The 16697-nt window shown below is 53.6% G+C and overlaps 1 protein-coding gene and 1 long non-coding RNA gene across 8 annotated transcripts in view; both read left to right on the forward strand.

Moving 5' to 3' along the window:
- The window catches only part of CABIN1 (calcineurin binding protein 1), a 152391-nt gene that overhangs the window by 91109 nt on the left and 44585 nt on the right, over positions 1 to 16697 (forward strand). For all 7 annotated transcript variants that reach the window (XM_019467117.2, XM_053902129.1, XM_053902127.1 and 4 more), the window contains one exon: positions 15067 to 15180. In XM_019467117.2, the coding sequence (XP_019322662.2) occupies positions 15067 to 15180 (114 nt within the window). The remainder of the gene's footprint in view (positions 1 to 15066; positions 15181 to 16697) is intronic.
- On the forward strand, positions 123 to 5668 carry LOC128777017 (uncharacterized). Its single transcript, XR_008422161.1, has 2 exons — positions 123 to 1151; positions 5028 to 5668. It is a non-coding gene; the product is annotated as an uncharacterized LOC128777017 (long non-coding RNA).

Here is a 16697-nt window from a genome sequence, read left to right on the forward strand (position 1 = left end):
TTTCCAGGTGAGAGCTGGTGAGGACCACGGGTCACAGGAGGGATCAAGGGAGGAGCGGGTATAGGGGCTGCTCCCAAAGCAAGATCACAGGCTCAGGTACTGCTGCGGGCTGAAGGGTGAGGGCCAGTGTGGCGACTCTTGCTCCACTGTCTGGCTTCCTCTCCACTGCTGTTCACCTGTCCTCCTCAGCATGGCCCCACAGGCATATCCCCAGATGCCCTATAGAGTTCCCCCTCCCCTCTGGCCCAGGGCTTTGCTGCAGGCTCTGTCCCCTCTGGCCGCATCTTGCGGAGAGGCCTCCTCACCATCATCATGCCCCTGGGCTCGCCTCTCCAGTACAGCTGCCAGAACCATCTTCACAGCCTCTGCTGCATGGGGGTTGGGTGCCGACAGCCTCCTCCAGCTCTTTTTGGAAAGCAGATGATGTAGCGATTCTTAACAGCTGTGCCCCAGGCTTAAGCTCTCTCAGGGACTTCCCAGCCAGACGGCTTCTGCTGGCAGGTAGCATCTGTGCAGGGAGTGTGGCATGTGTGTTCTTTCACTCTTCACTTACCCGGGAGGCACTGGAGACAGTGTCCTGGTCGTGGTGCCTGCCCCCATGGAGGTACATTCTAAGGGACAGGCAGATTGTAAAACACGGAAACAAGCAAATAAAGCTAGTCCCATTGTGACACATGCTAAAGAGAAGATAATGGGATACACACAGGAGTGGGGGTGCTGCTCTGGCACCATGAAGGCACCCATTAATCTGAAACCCGTAGGGTGGCCATGGCAGAGTGAGGGACAGTGGCAGTTTGGAGGACAGGGAGAGAGCCCAGATCAGGCAGATTGCCTGAGCATGTGGCAGTGTTGGGTGAGCCAAACTGGTGTGGGCAAGGGCCAGAGAGGGCCAGGGTGGTGGGGTTAAGCAGGGGCAGCCTTTGGAGTCTGTCTGTGGTCTCTATTTTCATCTGGCTCCCTTACTCAGTAAGGTCCTGGCTCAGAAACATCTTCCTCCCAGAGGCCCTCTGCCGGCCCCTTCTCACCAGCCTCTGTGGGACCTTTGAAGAACCAGGAAGGACAATTGGCCAGAGAGATGGATCTTGGCTTGGCAATGGTTACATGACAGGAAGTTGTTACTTGATAGAATTCTGTTTGGGGGCTAGGCACAGGTAGGTGCCCTGTCACAGTTGTATCTGCCCAAAATGCTCACAGGGTTTGGTTGGTTTTTGTCAGAGCAGAACAGGGGGAGCTGGTGTTGGCAGGCTTGGTGAAGGAAGGGGTCTCACTCTGAGCATTGTCTCTCCTTCAGAGCATCTGACTTTTCTGGCTGCAACTACCATGCCTCAGCCTGGGTCCCTCCCTGCACAGCCTGTATTTTTCAGTGGACCTTACCTCTAGTGCCCTAGGCCTTCTGAACCCAGGCAGGCAGACCTGGGTTTTAATAAAACCTCCTCTGCAGCAATCTTCAGGGGTGGCTGACACTGCCCCTGCCCCCTACCATGTTCCGGTGCTGCTTTGGGAACTTTCCTTCTTTCCCTGTTTTGGGAGCAGCAGAGCCCAGTGCAGGAACTCTCATGAGTCTCAGTTGGAAGGGACACTGGCACCCATCATCTGGATCTCCCCCACCTTGGGCATCCCCCTCTTCAGATGCTCCTCCAAGCAGTCGTGCAGCCCCTGCCAGCTGGGGTCAGCTCTTAGCAGGACTTGGAGTTTCCCAGGGTGAGCCAAATCTTCCCCACACTGTAGCAGGTGGCCTTCTCCAGAAGCCGATGCCATGACAGAATTTGGAGTGCAAGATGCCTATTAGGGACCAGCCACTGTGGAAAGGAGGGGAAGATGTGGGGTTGGATGGAGAGAGATTTGAGGGAGAGCCCCATTAAATGGCTTTAGTCTGAGCGCAAAGGACCAGTGCACGTAAAGGGCCCCACCCGGTACCAAGCATAGTGCTATTTTCACAACCTATCCCCTTGCTGGGTGAGTTTTTTAAAAGTAGAAAGCAGCATCTATGTCAAAAACATTAGAGAGGGGATAGCCACAGCTCTGCTAGCCTAAAACAAAAGCCATTTTGTGTGTTATTTCCCAGCTCTCGGGCACACACACCATTGACTGTCACTTCTGAGGCTCTAAGTACTTCAGATCGAGGAGGTGGGGATCTTGTTCTGTCCACTTTCCATCTAGATACCTGGCTCAGGGTCGCACAGGGGTGGGTGATAGCCTGGGACTGGCTTGGGTAGTCTCGCCCCAGCCTAGCTGCTCCACTACTTACCCCACCATTAGAGCATCCATGCTCAGTTTGCCATTTTGCTATTTCATCGAATGTCCCCCAGGTCATTTTGGTCATCCTGATGGTCTACAGGGAGGGTGGATCCCGGTCAATCCAGCCGTCCCTGTTGGTGGGAATGGAGGCTGCCTTGGCTTCCTTCCCAGAACACCCTGCACAGCCATCAAGCTCTGTTTCTGTCACGGCTCTTCTGTTAGCTGCATTTCCAGGTTGGGTTCCTTGGCTTTCTGAAATGGAATGCTGGTCTTGATTCCGGGAGAGATCCCCTTCCTTACATAGCAATTGTGTGTGGGTGCCAGGTATGCCTCGGGAGCTCTCCAGGCTGCCACACCCTAGGCCCCCGTGCACCCGGGCAGCGCCACTGGCTTCTTTGCTTATTTCACTCAGAGACCTTTGCTGAGCAGCAGGTGTCACCCCAGCTTGAATGGTAGGTTGTTAACACCTCACTGCACTGAGAGCCTGAGTTGGGGCTGACCCTGTCTGGGACATGCCATTGTCCTGGGGGCTAGGTATCAGCTTGTCCACAGATCTGGGGGACACAACTGGTGCTCTCACTGACTAATGCAGAACCATTAGCTGACAAGCAGCGACTGCTTTCCAAACACAGCTGTTTGGTAACAAATGCTTCCTGCTGTATATATTTAACAGCAACACATTTCTTCATAAAATCCGCCTGTGGGCTTGGTAGTGGCATTTTCCTATTGCCATCTTCTGGCTCAGTGGCCAACCGGCAGGAACATCCATCATCCCTGTCTTCAGAGAGACCCCAGGGGCTGTGCATATTGACTCTAGATCCCTCAGGTCTTTCAAGTGCCCCCAGCTAAAGCTCTGTTCAGTTCAGAGCCACCCCCACCCCCCCCACCCCCCCCCCCCCGCCTTCCCATTCCAGGCCTTTATGGAGAGACTGCCCTCAGGACACAGGGAGCCACTTGCTTAGCTGCTGGCAACAGAATTTCTGGGGGAGGGGGAGCGAATGTGGGCTCGCCTGGGTTCAGATCCTGGCTCTGCAGGGGTGGGGGGCTCCTCTCTTGTGATACTTGCACAGAATTATTGTGACAGTGAGGTGGGGGTTTGGGGCCCCATACACTGGCCCTCAGCCAAGATTCCTCCTCTCCCCTGCCATTGGGCCTCTCCCCAGGACTCCAGAGCCCATTTCCTCAATGTCAGCATCTCCCATGGCTCCTGGTCTCTCCACTAGACCTTCTGAGGGCTGAATCCGCCCCTCAGAGACCCTTGATGCCTGTTTAAGGCCACCCTCCTGCCCAAGGCTGGCTTTGTTGGGCACAGGCTAACCCCTGCACTTCCCAAGGTGGGCCTCCCACTATCCTCCACCGAGGGCCAGGGGCACCTGAGGAAGCAGGACTCCCTAGAGCTCTCCACACCTTAGGGAAGATCACACATGCTGATGGTCATAAGGGCCCTAAGTCTAGCTATTGCATCACTTACAATCACCAAGATTACACTCTTCTCCAGGATTTTGAGTCCTGTGCTGTCAGTCCATGCTTAGAAAAACCTGTGTCCTTGAGTCCACCTGAGCAGCCCAGGAGGGAAACCACATGGCATTGGGACCTTTCATCCTGAGAGTTCTGAAAGTCACTAATGGGATCCAGAAAGAAGACTGAGGCATGGGTGCCCCTGTCCCAATTCCCCCTACCTGCTGTCTGTGGCTCAGCTGGGGAACTGAGCCCTTCAGCACCTCCTGCCACAAGTGGTCTAGGAGAGTGGATTATAAGATGGTCCCTAGAGCCATAGTCTTGAAAAAGAACAAACTTGGAGGACTCACACTTCCTGGTTTCAAAACTTACTGCAAATCTATAGTAATCAAAAATTGTGGAATATTATTCAGCCTTAAAAGAAGGAAATTCTGATACATGCTACAATGTGGGTTAACCTTGAGGACACTATGCTCAGTGAAATAAGCCCAGCACAAAAAATCAAACACTATATGATTCCATATAGTGAGGGATCTAAAGTAGTCAAAATCAGAGAGACAGAAAGTACAGTGGTAGTTGCCAGGGGTTAGGGGAGAGAATGGGAATTGTTTAATCAGTATAGAGTTTCAGTTTGATAAAATGAAAAAGTTCTAGAGACTTGTTGCACAGCAATGTGAATATATTTAACACTACTTAACTGTACACTTTAAAATGGGTAAGATGAGGGACACCTGGGTGGCTCAGTCGGTTGAGCCTCCGACTTCGGCTCAGGTCGTGATCTTGCGGTTCGTGGGTTTGAGCCCCGCGTCGGGCTCTGTGCTGATAGCTCAGAGCCTAGAGCCTGCTTTGGATTCTGTGTCTCCCTCTCTTTCTCTGCCCCTCCCCTGCTCATGCTCTGTCTGTCTGTCTCTCTCTCTCAGAAATGAATAAACTTAATAATAAATGAATAAATAAATAAAATGAGTAAGGGGATAAATTTTAGGTGTTTTGTACCACAAGTGAAAATAAACAGTGTGGGGGTGCCTGAATGGCACAGTCGGTTTAGCATCTGACTCTTGGTTTCCGCTGAGGTCGTGATCTTGTGGTTTCGTGGGTTTGAGCCCTGCATCGCGCTCTGTGCTGGCAGTGCAGAACCTGCTTGGAATTCTCTCTCTCCCTCTCTCTCTAGCCCTCCCCCACTTGTGCTGTCTCTGTCTCTCTCAAAATAAATAGAAAAATTTAAAAAAATAAACAGCGTGGTACTAGTTTAAGCATAGATGTATAGATCAACGGAATACAACTGGGACCCCAGAAACAAAGGCATACATCTATGGTCAATTGATTTTTGACAGGGGTGCCAAGATACTTCAGTGGAGGAAAGGACAGTCTTCTTAACAAATGGTGCTGGGATAATTGGATATCCACATGCAAAAGAATGAAGTTGGACTCCTGCTTCGCACCATGTTCAAAAATGAACTCAAAATGTATCAGAGAGCTAAACTTCAGAGCTAAAAGCTATAAGACTCTTAGAAGAAAACATAGATGTCAATCTTCATGACCTTGGACTAGGCACAGGTGACAAATAACAAATAAATAATACAGTAGTAACAATAATAAACAGGACACCATCAAAATTAAAAGCTTGTGCTTCAAAAGACATTACTGAAACGAAGATGGTCCACAGAAAGGGAGAAATATTTATAGGACACATGCAGGCACACCTCGTTTTACTGTGCTTCACTTGACTGCACTTTGTAGATACTGTTTTTTACACATTGAAGGTTTGTGACAACCTTGTGTTGGGCAAGTCTTTTGGCACTGTTCTTCTGGCAGCATTTGGTCACTTTGTGTCTCTGTGTCACATTTTGGTAATTCTCGCAAAAATTCATACTTTTTTCATTATTATTATAGTGATCTGTGATCAGTTATTATGACTTGCTGAAAGCTCAGATGGTGGTTAGCAATTTTTAGCAATAAAGTATTTTTAAATTAAGATATATACGTTGGGGTTTTTTTAGACATAATGCTGTTGCACACGTAATAGACTATAGTATAGCATAAACATAAGTCTTATATGCACTGGGAAACCAAAAAGTTCATTTGACTCACTTTATTTTGATATTCACTTTATTGTGGTGGTCTCGAACTGAATCCACAATATCTCTGAGTATGCTTATATGTGGTAAGGGACTTGTATCTAGAATATATTAAAAAAAAAAAAACCCAAACCTTACAACTAAATAATTAAAAGCCAACCCAATGTAAAAGTAGGCAAAGGATCTGAATAGACATTTCTGCAAAGAAGATATACAAATAAATGGCAAATAAGCACAGGAAAGATGCTCAGTACCATTAGCCATTAGGGAAATGTCAATCCAAACTATGTTGAGATACCACTTCACACCTGCTAGGCTGGCAACCTCTCCTGCTGGAGGTCTGGGGGTGCAGGAGCAGCCACTGCAGTTCTGGGAGGGACAAGGGAGTTGGGCACCAGGACTGTGTCTCCTGTATAGAGACCAGAGTTTGTGAACACTGGTGGTGCTTTCCAGGGCTGGTTTCCTCTGTGGAGGGGCCTCTTGTTTGGGTTACTGCCTCGCCTAAACTTCTTCGTTTTGTGCTTGTTGTTCGGTCTTAACTTGGGGAATGTTCTTCCTGTTCTTTGCTCCTGCAGTCCTCCCAGGTCACTTGATGTCTTAAGAGAAAGGCTGAGAAGCACATACCAGCATGGAGTTGAGACAGGCCGGCCCGGGCAGCTCCTCGGTATTGTTTCTCACAGCACCCTGCCCAGCAGGGCGAGCAGGAAACTGAGGCTCAGAGGAGATAGCAGCTTGTCTCAGACCCCTTGGTGAGGATGTTGCAGGGCCTGTACTCTGCCCCGAGGAGTTGGCCAGCTGATGAGGGCCTCTAGGACTCAGATCTTTATTCTGCTTCTACTTTCCTTTTGGGGGAGACTGAGGGCTAGCCTAGGTCCTTCACCTGGCCAGGTGCGTGGATGCCCAGCTTCTTGCTAAAGCCACACGGCAGCTGTCTGGCAGCATCAGGCTAAACCAGGAAATGTTTACTAAGAGCCCTTGTGTGACAGGCTGGTGGTTTAGCAGAAGCAAGGCTGTCCTACCAGCCCACTGTGAGAGTGGTGGCCACACAGTAATTGGGCTGCTGCTGGTCAGTGTGGCAGGAGTCAGGTAGTGAGCTGGAGCTGGAAGTGAGGAAGGAGAGGAGAAGGGCCTGTTCTATGGGAGAGGCCACCTTCCTGGGGCTCGGCAGACAGTCAGTTTCTGGGCCCCGGGCTGGGACTCTGCTCATCTGGCCCCAGCACTGCCCGAGTCAAGGCTTGGCCTTCATTCGACCTGTGCGTGACCAAAAGGTTTCCTCCCACTCTCCTGGACGGGCGTGAGCCTTGCTGGCTCTGCTGTGGGATGAAACCCATCTTTTGCTGTGTGGCTTCACACACAGCAGCCGGAGCAGCTCTCAGATACAGTTAGCACCCTGTTGTCACCAAGAGGTGACACCCAGGTGAGGATTGCTCAGGAGCCTGAGGTGTGAGATGGGGAAGGGGCTACTCAGCCTGCTTTGATCATAGGCATGACTCCCAGACCATATGATTAGAGTGCCTCCCCGTCCCACCACTTGTCCCCTTGCCAGCATGCATCCTGGAACCTGAGCCACCCCTCCCGAGGGCCAGCTCCCAGAACCTGACATGTACTCAGCCAGCTAGCCAACTGGCTTCCAGTTTCAGTCCTGTGGACAGGTTTCTTAAGCTGTCAAGTGGAGATGACAGCACCTTGGTTATAGGTTTTCTTGTGAGGAAAAGTGAGTTAATGCTTTTTTGCCAGCTGGGAAACATATATACCAATGACAAGAGCAGCCTGTCTTGCAAGCCCCACATGCACTCTGCTTTGATGGGAGCAGAGGCCACTCACTCTGAGCAGTGCTGTGTCCCTGTCCCAGTGTACTCCCACAGGCAGCTACACAGCATCGTGGCCAAGCCCTGTTACAGTGCATCCTCCTGATGGCATATGGCGGGATGGTGGCCTGGCCGCTCTGGCCCAGTCATACCTACTTCTCTGGCCCAGAGCCTTTGTGGGGTGAGCCCAGGCCCCAGTGTCTGTTTAGGACTTGTTTGGTTTGAAGCTACCTCCTACCAGAAGAGTCCCAGCAGTACTGCTTCTGCCTGTAATCTCCAGAAAAGTCACTGACATTTGACTTGGGAGTCAGTTTATGCTCTGGTGTGAGCTAGGGCAAGAGTCTGGCCAGCTGGGCTGTGAACCTCTGCCCTCAGCCATCTGTCGTGGGTAGTTTCCCACCCGCCTGTGCCACTGGCACGTGTGGAACCTGCAGAGCCGGCTTAAACAAGAGGGTCTGTGAGGAAGGCTGTGTACTATCTGACTGGGTGGGTGTGAAGGGAGTCCTCCAGGCTGTGACACAGCCGCCCCCGGCACAGCCTGCGAGATCCTGCTGCATACATGCAACTCAGTGTCCCAGGAACAGGTGGCATTCCCGGCCAGACAGCAGGACCAGGCATGAGGAGGGCATGCCGACCATCCCTTCGGTCCCTGTTCCCTTTCTGTATACGCAAAACAATGCTGTGCCCCAGGGTTCCCACACAGAAGCCCTGGGCTGCCACAGATCCTGGCCAGCCAGGCTCTTGTTAAGCTTTCTGTGATTTACAAAATGAAACTGAAGATTTTTCTCAACTTTGGGATCTCAATTATGCATTCCAAAGTCTCTGCAACGTGGTTTGAAGATTTTGCTGTACCTTTGGGTGTCAGAAGAGAGAGCACCGATGGTCTGCATTAGGCCCACTGCTTTCCTTGTCCTCTCTCAGGAAAGAGGAGGGATCTGGATCCCAATAGTTTGAATGGGTTGAGTGCTCCACTAGCAGCATCCGGTACAGATAATACTCAGTTTGGAAAGAAAACAAACTACCACCACCTCATCATCCCGCAGACCACTACGTGGCAGAACTCCTTGTATTTTAGTGTCGTCCCCTCGTTGCCCCCTTGGCGTGGTTCCTATGCATCTCTGCGGGTTCATTCATTCAGCAGCTGTCCCCTGTGTTGTCACGTGCCAGGCCCTGTGTGGGGTGCTGGGATACAGTGGTGTACACAGCAAAACCCCTCCCCTCAAGTGCACACAGAGGGAATGGAGAGTAGAAACATGCCTGATGGCGGTTAATGATGTGTCTGGAAGAAAGAGAAAGCTGCTAACGGGGTGCAGTGGGGGAGTGCGGCTATTTAGGCAGGGAGGTCTGGGAAGGCCTCTCTAAGCACAGACCTGAAGCTGGTGAGGGAACTAGCCAAAGGAGAGGCTTCTGGGTGGACATCACAGCCAACACATGTGCCTTGAGACAGGAGTGGCCCTAGTGGGCCAGAAGCCCGTGTGACCAGCTGGGCAGCGAGGCGAGGGGAAGAAGATGCAGTCAGAGCTCCTGAGGGCCTGATCGGGCAGGGGGGAGTTGTGGGGCAGCATTTGAAGTGAGGTGAGAGCTACCACAAGGTTGTGTGTGAAAGACTGGCTGCTGTGTAGAGAGTAAAGGGATTTGCCAGTCACAGGCCTTCGATGGCTCCATCCTGCCGCTAATCCGAAGAGCCTTAATGAAGGAGGCATTTACAGTGGCCTGGGTGGAGACCAGGAACCCACAGGGCAGGGCTAGTGCAGGGCTCTGGGCCAGCCCCGGGGCGCCTCAGCTGCAGGCTGCCTGTCAGAGCTTTTGGTCCTTGGTGGCCGACCCTCAGCACGGGCGGAGGGAGGGAGCTCAGGATAAATGCTCTGCTCTCATCCCTGCCCTACTCTCTGCTCTCCCACTGGTGCCGCTGGCTGGTCAGACCCACCCAGCAGCAGGGGGTGCACCTCTGTCCTGGCTCTTCAGGTCCGTGTGGGGAGGGCAGAGGATGAGCACTGGCACACTTTGCCAAGTTCAAGGGCAAGTCCAGGTCCTTGGAGAAGATGTGGGAAGGCCCGGCTTGGCAGGGGGAGGGGGCTGCATGGGCAGGGGTGCTCTCCCCAGGACACAGGTGGGGAACTTAGTGCGTTTGTAGACAGCTGCTTTCCTCTGCTATCGTTGGTGTTCTCCAACTGACCCTAAGAGTGGCCTCATGGTCACCGTCACCCGCATCCTTCAAGTGGGCAACCAGGGCTCGAGGAGGCTATAGGACTCTCCCAAGACTGCCAGGCACTCATTCATTTATTCCTTCAACAAACTTCATTGTGTACCACTCACTGCATGCCCTTGTGGAGAACTGCCAGGCAAACCTAGGGCTTTTGAATTACTGTTTTGAAGGAAGAACAGAGAAGGGTGTCTTGAAAGACAGACTTCATGCTCCAGTCTGCCCAGCACATGAGTTCCCAAGCAGTCCCTTTTCCTATAGATTCCTTGAATAAAGGAGCCCAGGGTGATGGTTCTGCCCCAGCACTCCTGCCTCCAGTCCTGGGCACACCAGTCCTGGGCGCACCCCCCATCCCCCCACATACTGCCGTACCTTCCTTTCTCAGCACTTCAGACCTTCTCGCTCCTTTCACTCTTTTTCCAATATCTGTCGTATTCTTTCTGTGGACCCCTGCTGACCTAGCCCCTGAGGAGCCATCAGTCAAGAAGTCACATGGTGCTCCTGCCCTCACAGGGGTGACAGATGAGAGGGGGCAGACAGCAAAAGCATCAGAGAGTCAGCAGAAGAGGCTGTTTAAGGTGACCGTGGGACTGTGGGGACGGTATTAGGGGGCTGGTGGGGGTGGGGTGAGATGGTGCCTGGCTGAGAGACCTGCAGGGACCAAAGTAGGGGCAGAGGTAAGTGTGGCTGGAGAGCCACACATGATAGGGGAGGGGAAGGAGAGAGATGAGCCTGAGTGTGTGCAGGTAAACTGAGGTATGGAGCTGGCTCTCACTCTGAGGGAGCTGAGGCCTTCAGAGGAGTCAGGAGGGTCCCTCTGTCTTATGCCAGGCAACAGGCGGTGGAGGACACTGAGGTACCATATGCTTCTGGGGATTCTTCTCCCTGCCTCTCAGCAGGGCTCTGCCCTCCATCTGCCCCTTGTTAGGGCATAGTGCATTCTGCCATCTGTCAGAGGAGGGTGTGTGCACTAAGCCTCAGGGGGCCAATGAATCCCAGGAAGATTGGTGCTGTTATCTGGCAAGTGGCCCCATGGTGTTTCTCCCATTCCCAGAGGTGACAGTAAGCCGAGGCTCCGGGCCAGTGGCGTGTTGACAGCTTGCTCAGGGCCTGAGACCAGGCTGCCTTGGAGCTGTCCCTGGTGGCCAGCTAGGCTTCAAGCACATAGCATGACCCCAGGCAGATTTGTAAAGTGACTTGCCCACCCTGGGGTGAGGGTGCACGATAAAAAGTCCAGGCCTTGGAGTCCTCTGTTCCTGGACCGGAGTGCAAGCCTGGCTCTGCCACTGACTTCCTGGCTTGGGGGCCTCGGACCAACTCTTGGACCTCTCTGAGCCTAAGTTTCCTCTTTGGTAAACTGGCACTTACATAGGATGAGGAGTTCTGTGCTGTTCTTAGCCAGGTGGCCTGGTGCCTCTCGCCTCCCCATAGCATGAAGCTGCAGGGCAAACTGCAGTACAGGTGTGTCATGGTGGGTCAGCTCTCCCTGCCCCTCCACTCCCCTCCCAGCCTGGCACTTGTCAGTTACTGGGTAGGTTTCTTTATCGCTATCAGCTCCCACCCGGGGCCTTAGACATGCATTAGGTAAGGTCTCTCCTGAGCCGTCTGGACACTGTGTGCCTTCGCCATCGATCAGCTCTCTCTGGCAGGCCAGGGAGATGGCTGGGGAGCCTTGCTCTCTGCCGGTCTGTGGGGGCCAAGTCTGCAGGAGGCTAATTGACAATCCTGATCGGGTTTGGCAGGCCCATGCTTTCTGCACTCTTCTCAAGTGGCTGATTTTCAGGTCTCTAAGAGTGCTGGGACCTCTCCCGCAGCCACTTCCCTTCCTGGTCCTCCACCTTCCGCCTGACTGTTCCAGTGGGAAGGGCCATCTTGGTGCAGATGTCATGGGAGAAGCTGCAGAGTGGTAGCAGAAACAGAAGCCATAGAGGGATGTGTGTCCCTGTCCCATAGCCTTAGTGCCTGGAATGACACCTGGCTCAGGGAAGCAGGGTCCCCTCACTCTCTCCACCCTGGCCCTGGTGCTGTTCTCTTGCACGTGTCCCCAGCCACATGGAAGTCTCTGTTGGGTTTTATTTTCTTGATGTTCTTTTTTTTTTTTTTTTTTTTAATGTTTATTTATTTTTTAAAGAGAGAGAGAGAGACAGAGAGTGAGTGGGGGAGGTGCAGAGAGAGAGGGAGACACAGAATCTGAAGCAGGCTCCAGGCTCTGAGCTGTCAGCACAGAGCCTGACACGGGGCTCGAACCCACAAATCGTGAGATCATGACCTGAGCCGAGGTCTGACGCTTAACTGACTGAGCCACCCAGGCGCCCCTATTTTCTTGATGTTCTTAAGAGAACAGCCACCATGGAGATGCTTCTTCGAGCCTTACTTCCCCACCCCCCTCAGACTGCTGCTACTTTTTAAAGGGGTCAACTGGGTACTTCCCATAAGTCCCAAAGGAGTCCCAGAAGAGGCTTTTATGGCATGGCTCTGGGCGTACTGCAGCTCCATCTGGTGTCGTCTCCTGTAGAGGCTTTGCTGACCTACTTAGGCTGGACCAGAGGTGGGTCTCCTTTGTGCCCTATCTGCATGGTCACGGTCAGGTGGGCTCACCTGTCATGTTCAAAGTGCAGGTATTGGTCTTCTGTCTCATGTCCCTTTCTGTGAGGGTCTCCTTCGTGGCTGATTAGACTGGCAGCCTCTCACATCTCACCCGGGAGAGACTTTGAACCAAGTGGCACTGAGACCAAGGGATCATGGCTGAGTACTGATACAGGTTGTGAGCCTCTCTCCTGGGCTTCCTGAGTTGTTGCTCTTCCTGCTGGAGGTCTGAAGCTTTATCTTCTCTTTGAATCCTGTGTCCTGGAGCCCAGAGGAGCCCTGATCAGCTTGAACTAATCTGAGTTGGATTTTATTCTTGTAATGAAGCACGCCCGACCCATGCTGTTTCCCTGCTTCGTGCTCAGTTCGTCCATGGCTAACCCTCCCTCCCCTGGCAGAAGCATCAGGCCAAGCTTGTAACCAACCTCAGGAGGCTTCTGAATGGACTGGTCTGGGAGGCGGGGTCTCTGAGCCAGACTTCTGGGCACGGCTCTGGACATTGGAATGTGAACTGCAGGTTCATGCCCCCTGGGGCATTGAAGCTCAAAAGTTGAAGGCTGGGACTGAGTGACTGAGTATTCACTCTTCCTGTGTGGGGCAGAGTGGCCCCTGTGCTCCTGGTCAAGGGTCAGGGACTGTTGCTTCCCAGGTAGCCCCTCCTTAGCCTGTTTCTGCCTCCCCCACAAGGGGGCAGAGAGGAGGTACCTCAGCCTTCAGGAAGCCTAATCATTCACCATGAATGGCTGTAGCATCAGTCTTCGAGGCCCTAGAAAGACCTGAGAGTGCTGGAGAAGTGATGTCTCAGGAGACCATCGCTATGGCTGCTGCTCCCTGACAGCTGCTGAGCCTCAGCGAGAGCAGCCCCCGCACGGCCCTTGGTGTGATTCCTACTCTGGGCTTGCCTTGGTGTTTTGATTGGAGTCTGTAAGAGAGGCAGAGTCTCAGCCTGCTCCTGATCTCAACATGTCAGATGTGTCTGAGCAGGTGTTTGGGCTCAAGGAGGGCTCTGAGCAAAACAGCAAGCCTCCTGAGTTCAGGCTAGAGGGGTTGGCTGTGCAGAGGGCTGTGGACAGTGTGTGCCCTCTCGTCCACCTGGGATTGGCCCTGCTCTCGTATGTGTCGGGCTGCCCGTGACCCTCTAGCCCCCAGCCCCACATTGAACCTGCTTAGACCTGCTGGGCAAAGGCAGCCTCGACTTTACGGGTCCTCAGCCTTCAGCCACTCCCAGAGCCAGGCCACGTCCCTGTAGAAAATGGCCTGAGAGTCACTGCCAGGCTTAATCATCCAGGTTTCCCCCAGGAGATGATGCTCTCCCTCGGGCTTCCACAGAAGAGCTAGCTGTGAGGGTGTCATCCAGGAGATGTGTGCTTGAAACTTTACTTGTCTCCCTCTCAGAGGGACCCTCGTTTCTATATGTCCCACGTTTCTATATGACTCCCATGGAGTCCTGTCTGGTGCTGGGTGTGGAGGAGCCCTCACCTCCGACGGGTCTCCTGTGGTCTCCGACAGCAACCTCTGTGGCATATCCCTCTGTGCAGGGGTAGGAGCAGAGGCTCAAGGGCAGGCCAGCGGGGGCTCCAAGCCAGCAAGCCAGGGAGCTGGTGTTTGCACTTTTGCCAGAAGTTGTGATGAGGGGGGGGCTTTCTTAAGTTTAGCCTGACCAGTAGTGAGCAGAGTGGGAGCAGGTAGGACAGACTTGCAGGCCAAGAAGTAGAAGGCATTAAGCAGTTGGGATGTGAGGTGATAAAGGCCTGGCACGAGGGGTGAGAGAGGCAAGGAAGGGACCTGGATGGGGGTAGGGCAGGAGTACTGATTAGCTGGGGAGGGTGGGCACTGCTCGAAAGAGGAAGGTCTGGTGTGGGGAAGTCCAGGTTCTGGTCCCAGCTCTGCCCCCTGCTGGCTTCTCCCTTGTAAGACCACACTGTCTGGGTGCTGGGGTGAGATGGTGCGTGCAGGGTGCTTAGCTGTGGTCCTGGCCATGGGAGTCTCCACAGGAAAGATCGGAAAGAGGAAGGTGGCAGGCCAGGTCGGCAGTGGGGAAGGGCTGCTCTCTAAGTCAGTGACAAGGCCCCAGAGAAGGCCAAGGCAGCCAGGCGTACACCCAGCCTCTCACACTTGGGCTGGTAGGCTCCTGTTCCCACCCTACCAGGCCCCCTGGGCCTGGGTTCCAAGAGGCGCCATTGCCCAGAGAGCACTGGCCTGAGCACTGTGGATGGAGCCCCCCTCCCCTCCCAGGTACTCAGGCCCCTGGTGTCCTACAGAGATCAGCTCTTCTAAGCCCAAGGTGGCTGTGTCACCAGGTACAATAAGTACTGCTGACACCCTGACAAGTCAGGGCTGACCCTTTGGGACAGCGGGGGTTCCCCTGACAGAAGGTGGGGCACTGGGTCCATGTAGCAGTTTTTCAAGGCTGATCCGGGTGCAGGGTCCCTATCTGTGCCCTTCTTGGGCAATCCGAGGCCACACTCTCCTAAGTCAGCGGTGCTAGGCAGGAAATCAGTTCCGGAAATGTACCCCACAGCCAGATGATCAAAGCCCACAGCCAGAGCTGCCTGGAGCTGCGGGATCGGTGTCTGCAGGAGCCGCTGCTCATCGCCGCTCTGCCAACGCAGCCAGGAAGGAGGGGACTGCCTCCCTTCCCCGTGGGCGCCGCGAGCTGCCCACACACTCACTTCCAACCTACTTCTTGTTTCCCCAGAACCTCCAGTGGGCCCGCGACGTGTTGCTAGGCAGCGGTATCCCGTGGCAACAACTGCAGCACATGCCGGCACAGGGGCTCTTCTGCGAGAGGAACAAGACCAATTTCTTCAATGTGAGTACTTTGCCTTGTTGATTTCCGAGGCTGCTTGCTGCACTGCTTTGCGCTGGAGGTGTGCGAATGGCCTCCCTGGGCGGGTGTTCCCAGGACCACGGCTTTGCAGCATCCTCAGAGGGTGGGCAGGGTGGCGCAGTCGAGAGTGCGCCAGACTCGGGAGTGGGGCCGTGCTTGCCGAGTGACTTCTGGCAAGTCGCTGCACTCTCTGGGCACTGGTTTGCCCGTCTGTGGGGTAGAGGCATGGATAAGCTCTGTGCGTTCTCTAGAGCTCCAGGCATTCTGGGGCAACAGCAGGCAGTGGTGAAGGGGCTCCAGGCTCATGGTCTGCTCCTCTGGAGCAGCTCCGTCGGCCCCCATGTGGTCTTGGGCACCTAGGAGATTCTGACTGAAGCCGTGTCTACTGCCTGAAAAACAAGTTTGGACAGTGCTGGGCTTTCGGTGCCCTTCCAGCATTGACGTTCTATGTGGCATAGAGAACCACCCCTTGGCCAGGACATGGCCTGTCACCAAGGCTTGTCTGCTTTCCATCCCTGAGGTCCCCTTAAGCCCACATCTACCCTGCCTGGCCACCCCACCTGTGCCCAGCCTTCCCTCATTTGCTGTGTCCTGCACAGAGATAGCTGACCCCTCACTCTTCCACCTGGAAGTCTCCATCCACCCCTCCCAGGACAGCCAGCTCCCAGCTGGGTGGCTTTGGCAAGTTACCCAGACCCTCTGAGCTATGGTTGCTTCTCTGTTTTCCCGGATTCCCTGTTATGTGTATAAAAACTGAAGGGTGGGGTTGGCCTGGACAGGAGCTGAGGAGAGTAGGTCTTGGGGCTGGAGGGGTGTGTCAAAGGCTGGTTCTTGAGGCACGTGGCAGTAGGGGCCTCCCCACTGAGAGCCAGCCAGGTGGTAACATGTTTGGGTCCGTGGCTCTTCCCCTCTCCAGGCTATGACCTTCTAGTGGCCAGGCAGGGGCCATGGAGCCTGCGAGCCCTGCCTTTACCATCTCTCTCTGTGGGTATTTTATAGACAAGCAGTAGATGCTGTCAGTCTACACAGGACCAAGGATTGGCAGAGAAAGAGAAACTCTTTCCTGCCTAGATGCCCAGGCCACAGCCATCACCCACAGCAGCCTCTGTTCCTCATCCTGCGTGTGTCCTTGCAGAGGGTGTCTGCCTATGTATAAGCCGGAGCAGAAATGTGCCCAAAGGACTAAGTATTTGTGCTTCTGACCTTTGTTTTTTGGGTTTTTTTTGTTTTTTGTTTTTTGAGTTAAGAACGTATCTTGGAGAGTGTTTTAGAACTTGTTCGTTCATTTTAGTAGCTGCATAGTATTCCCGACATGTGGATATGCCACAACTTACCTGCCCATCCCCCATTGATGGGCATTTAGGTGGTTTCCAGTCTTTTGTTGTTACCGTGTTTCATATATACATCTTTGCCAATGTGGGGATCCATTCAGAGGGTAAATTCCTAGAAACAATTTCCTGGTCAAAGAGTTTGTGGTGCCTTTAAAGTTCTAGAAGAAA

Source organism: Panthera pardus, unplaced genomic scaffold (assembly GCF_024362965.1).
Source record: "Panthera pardus isolate Hobbes unplaced genomic scaffold, ASM2436296v1 HiC_scaffold_15, whole genome shotgun sequence".
In the NCBI taxonomy this organism is placed as follows: domain Eukaryota; kingdom Metazoa; phylum Chordata; class Mammalia; order Carnivora; family Felidae; genus Panthera; species Panthera pardus.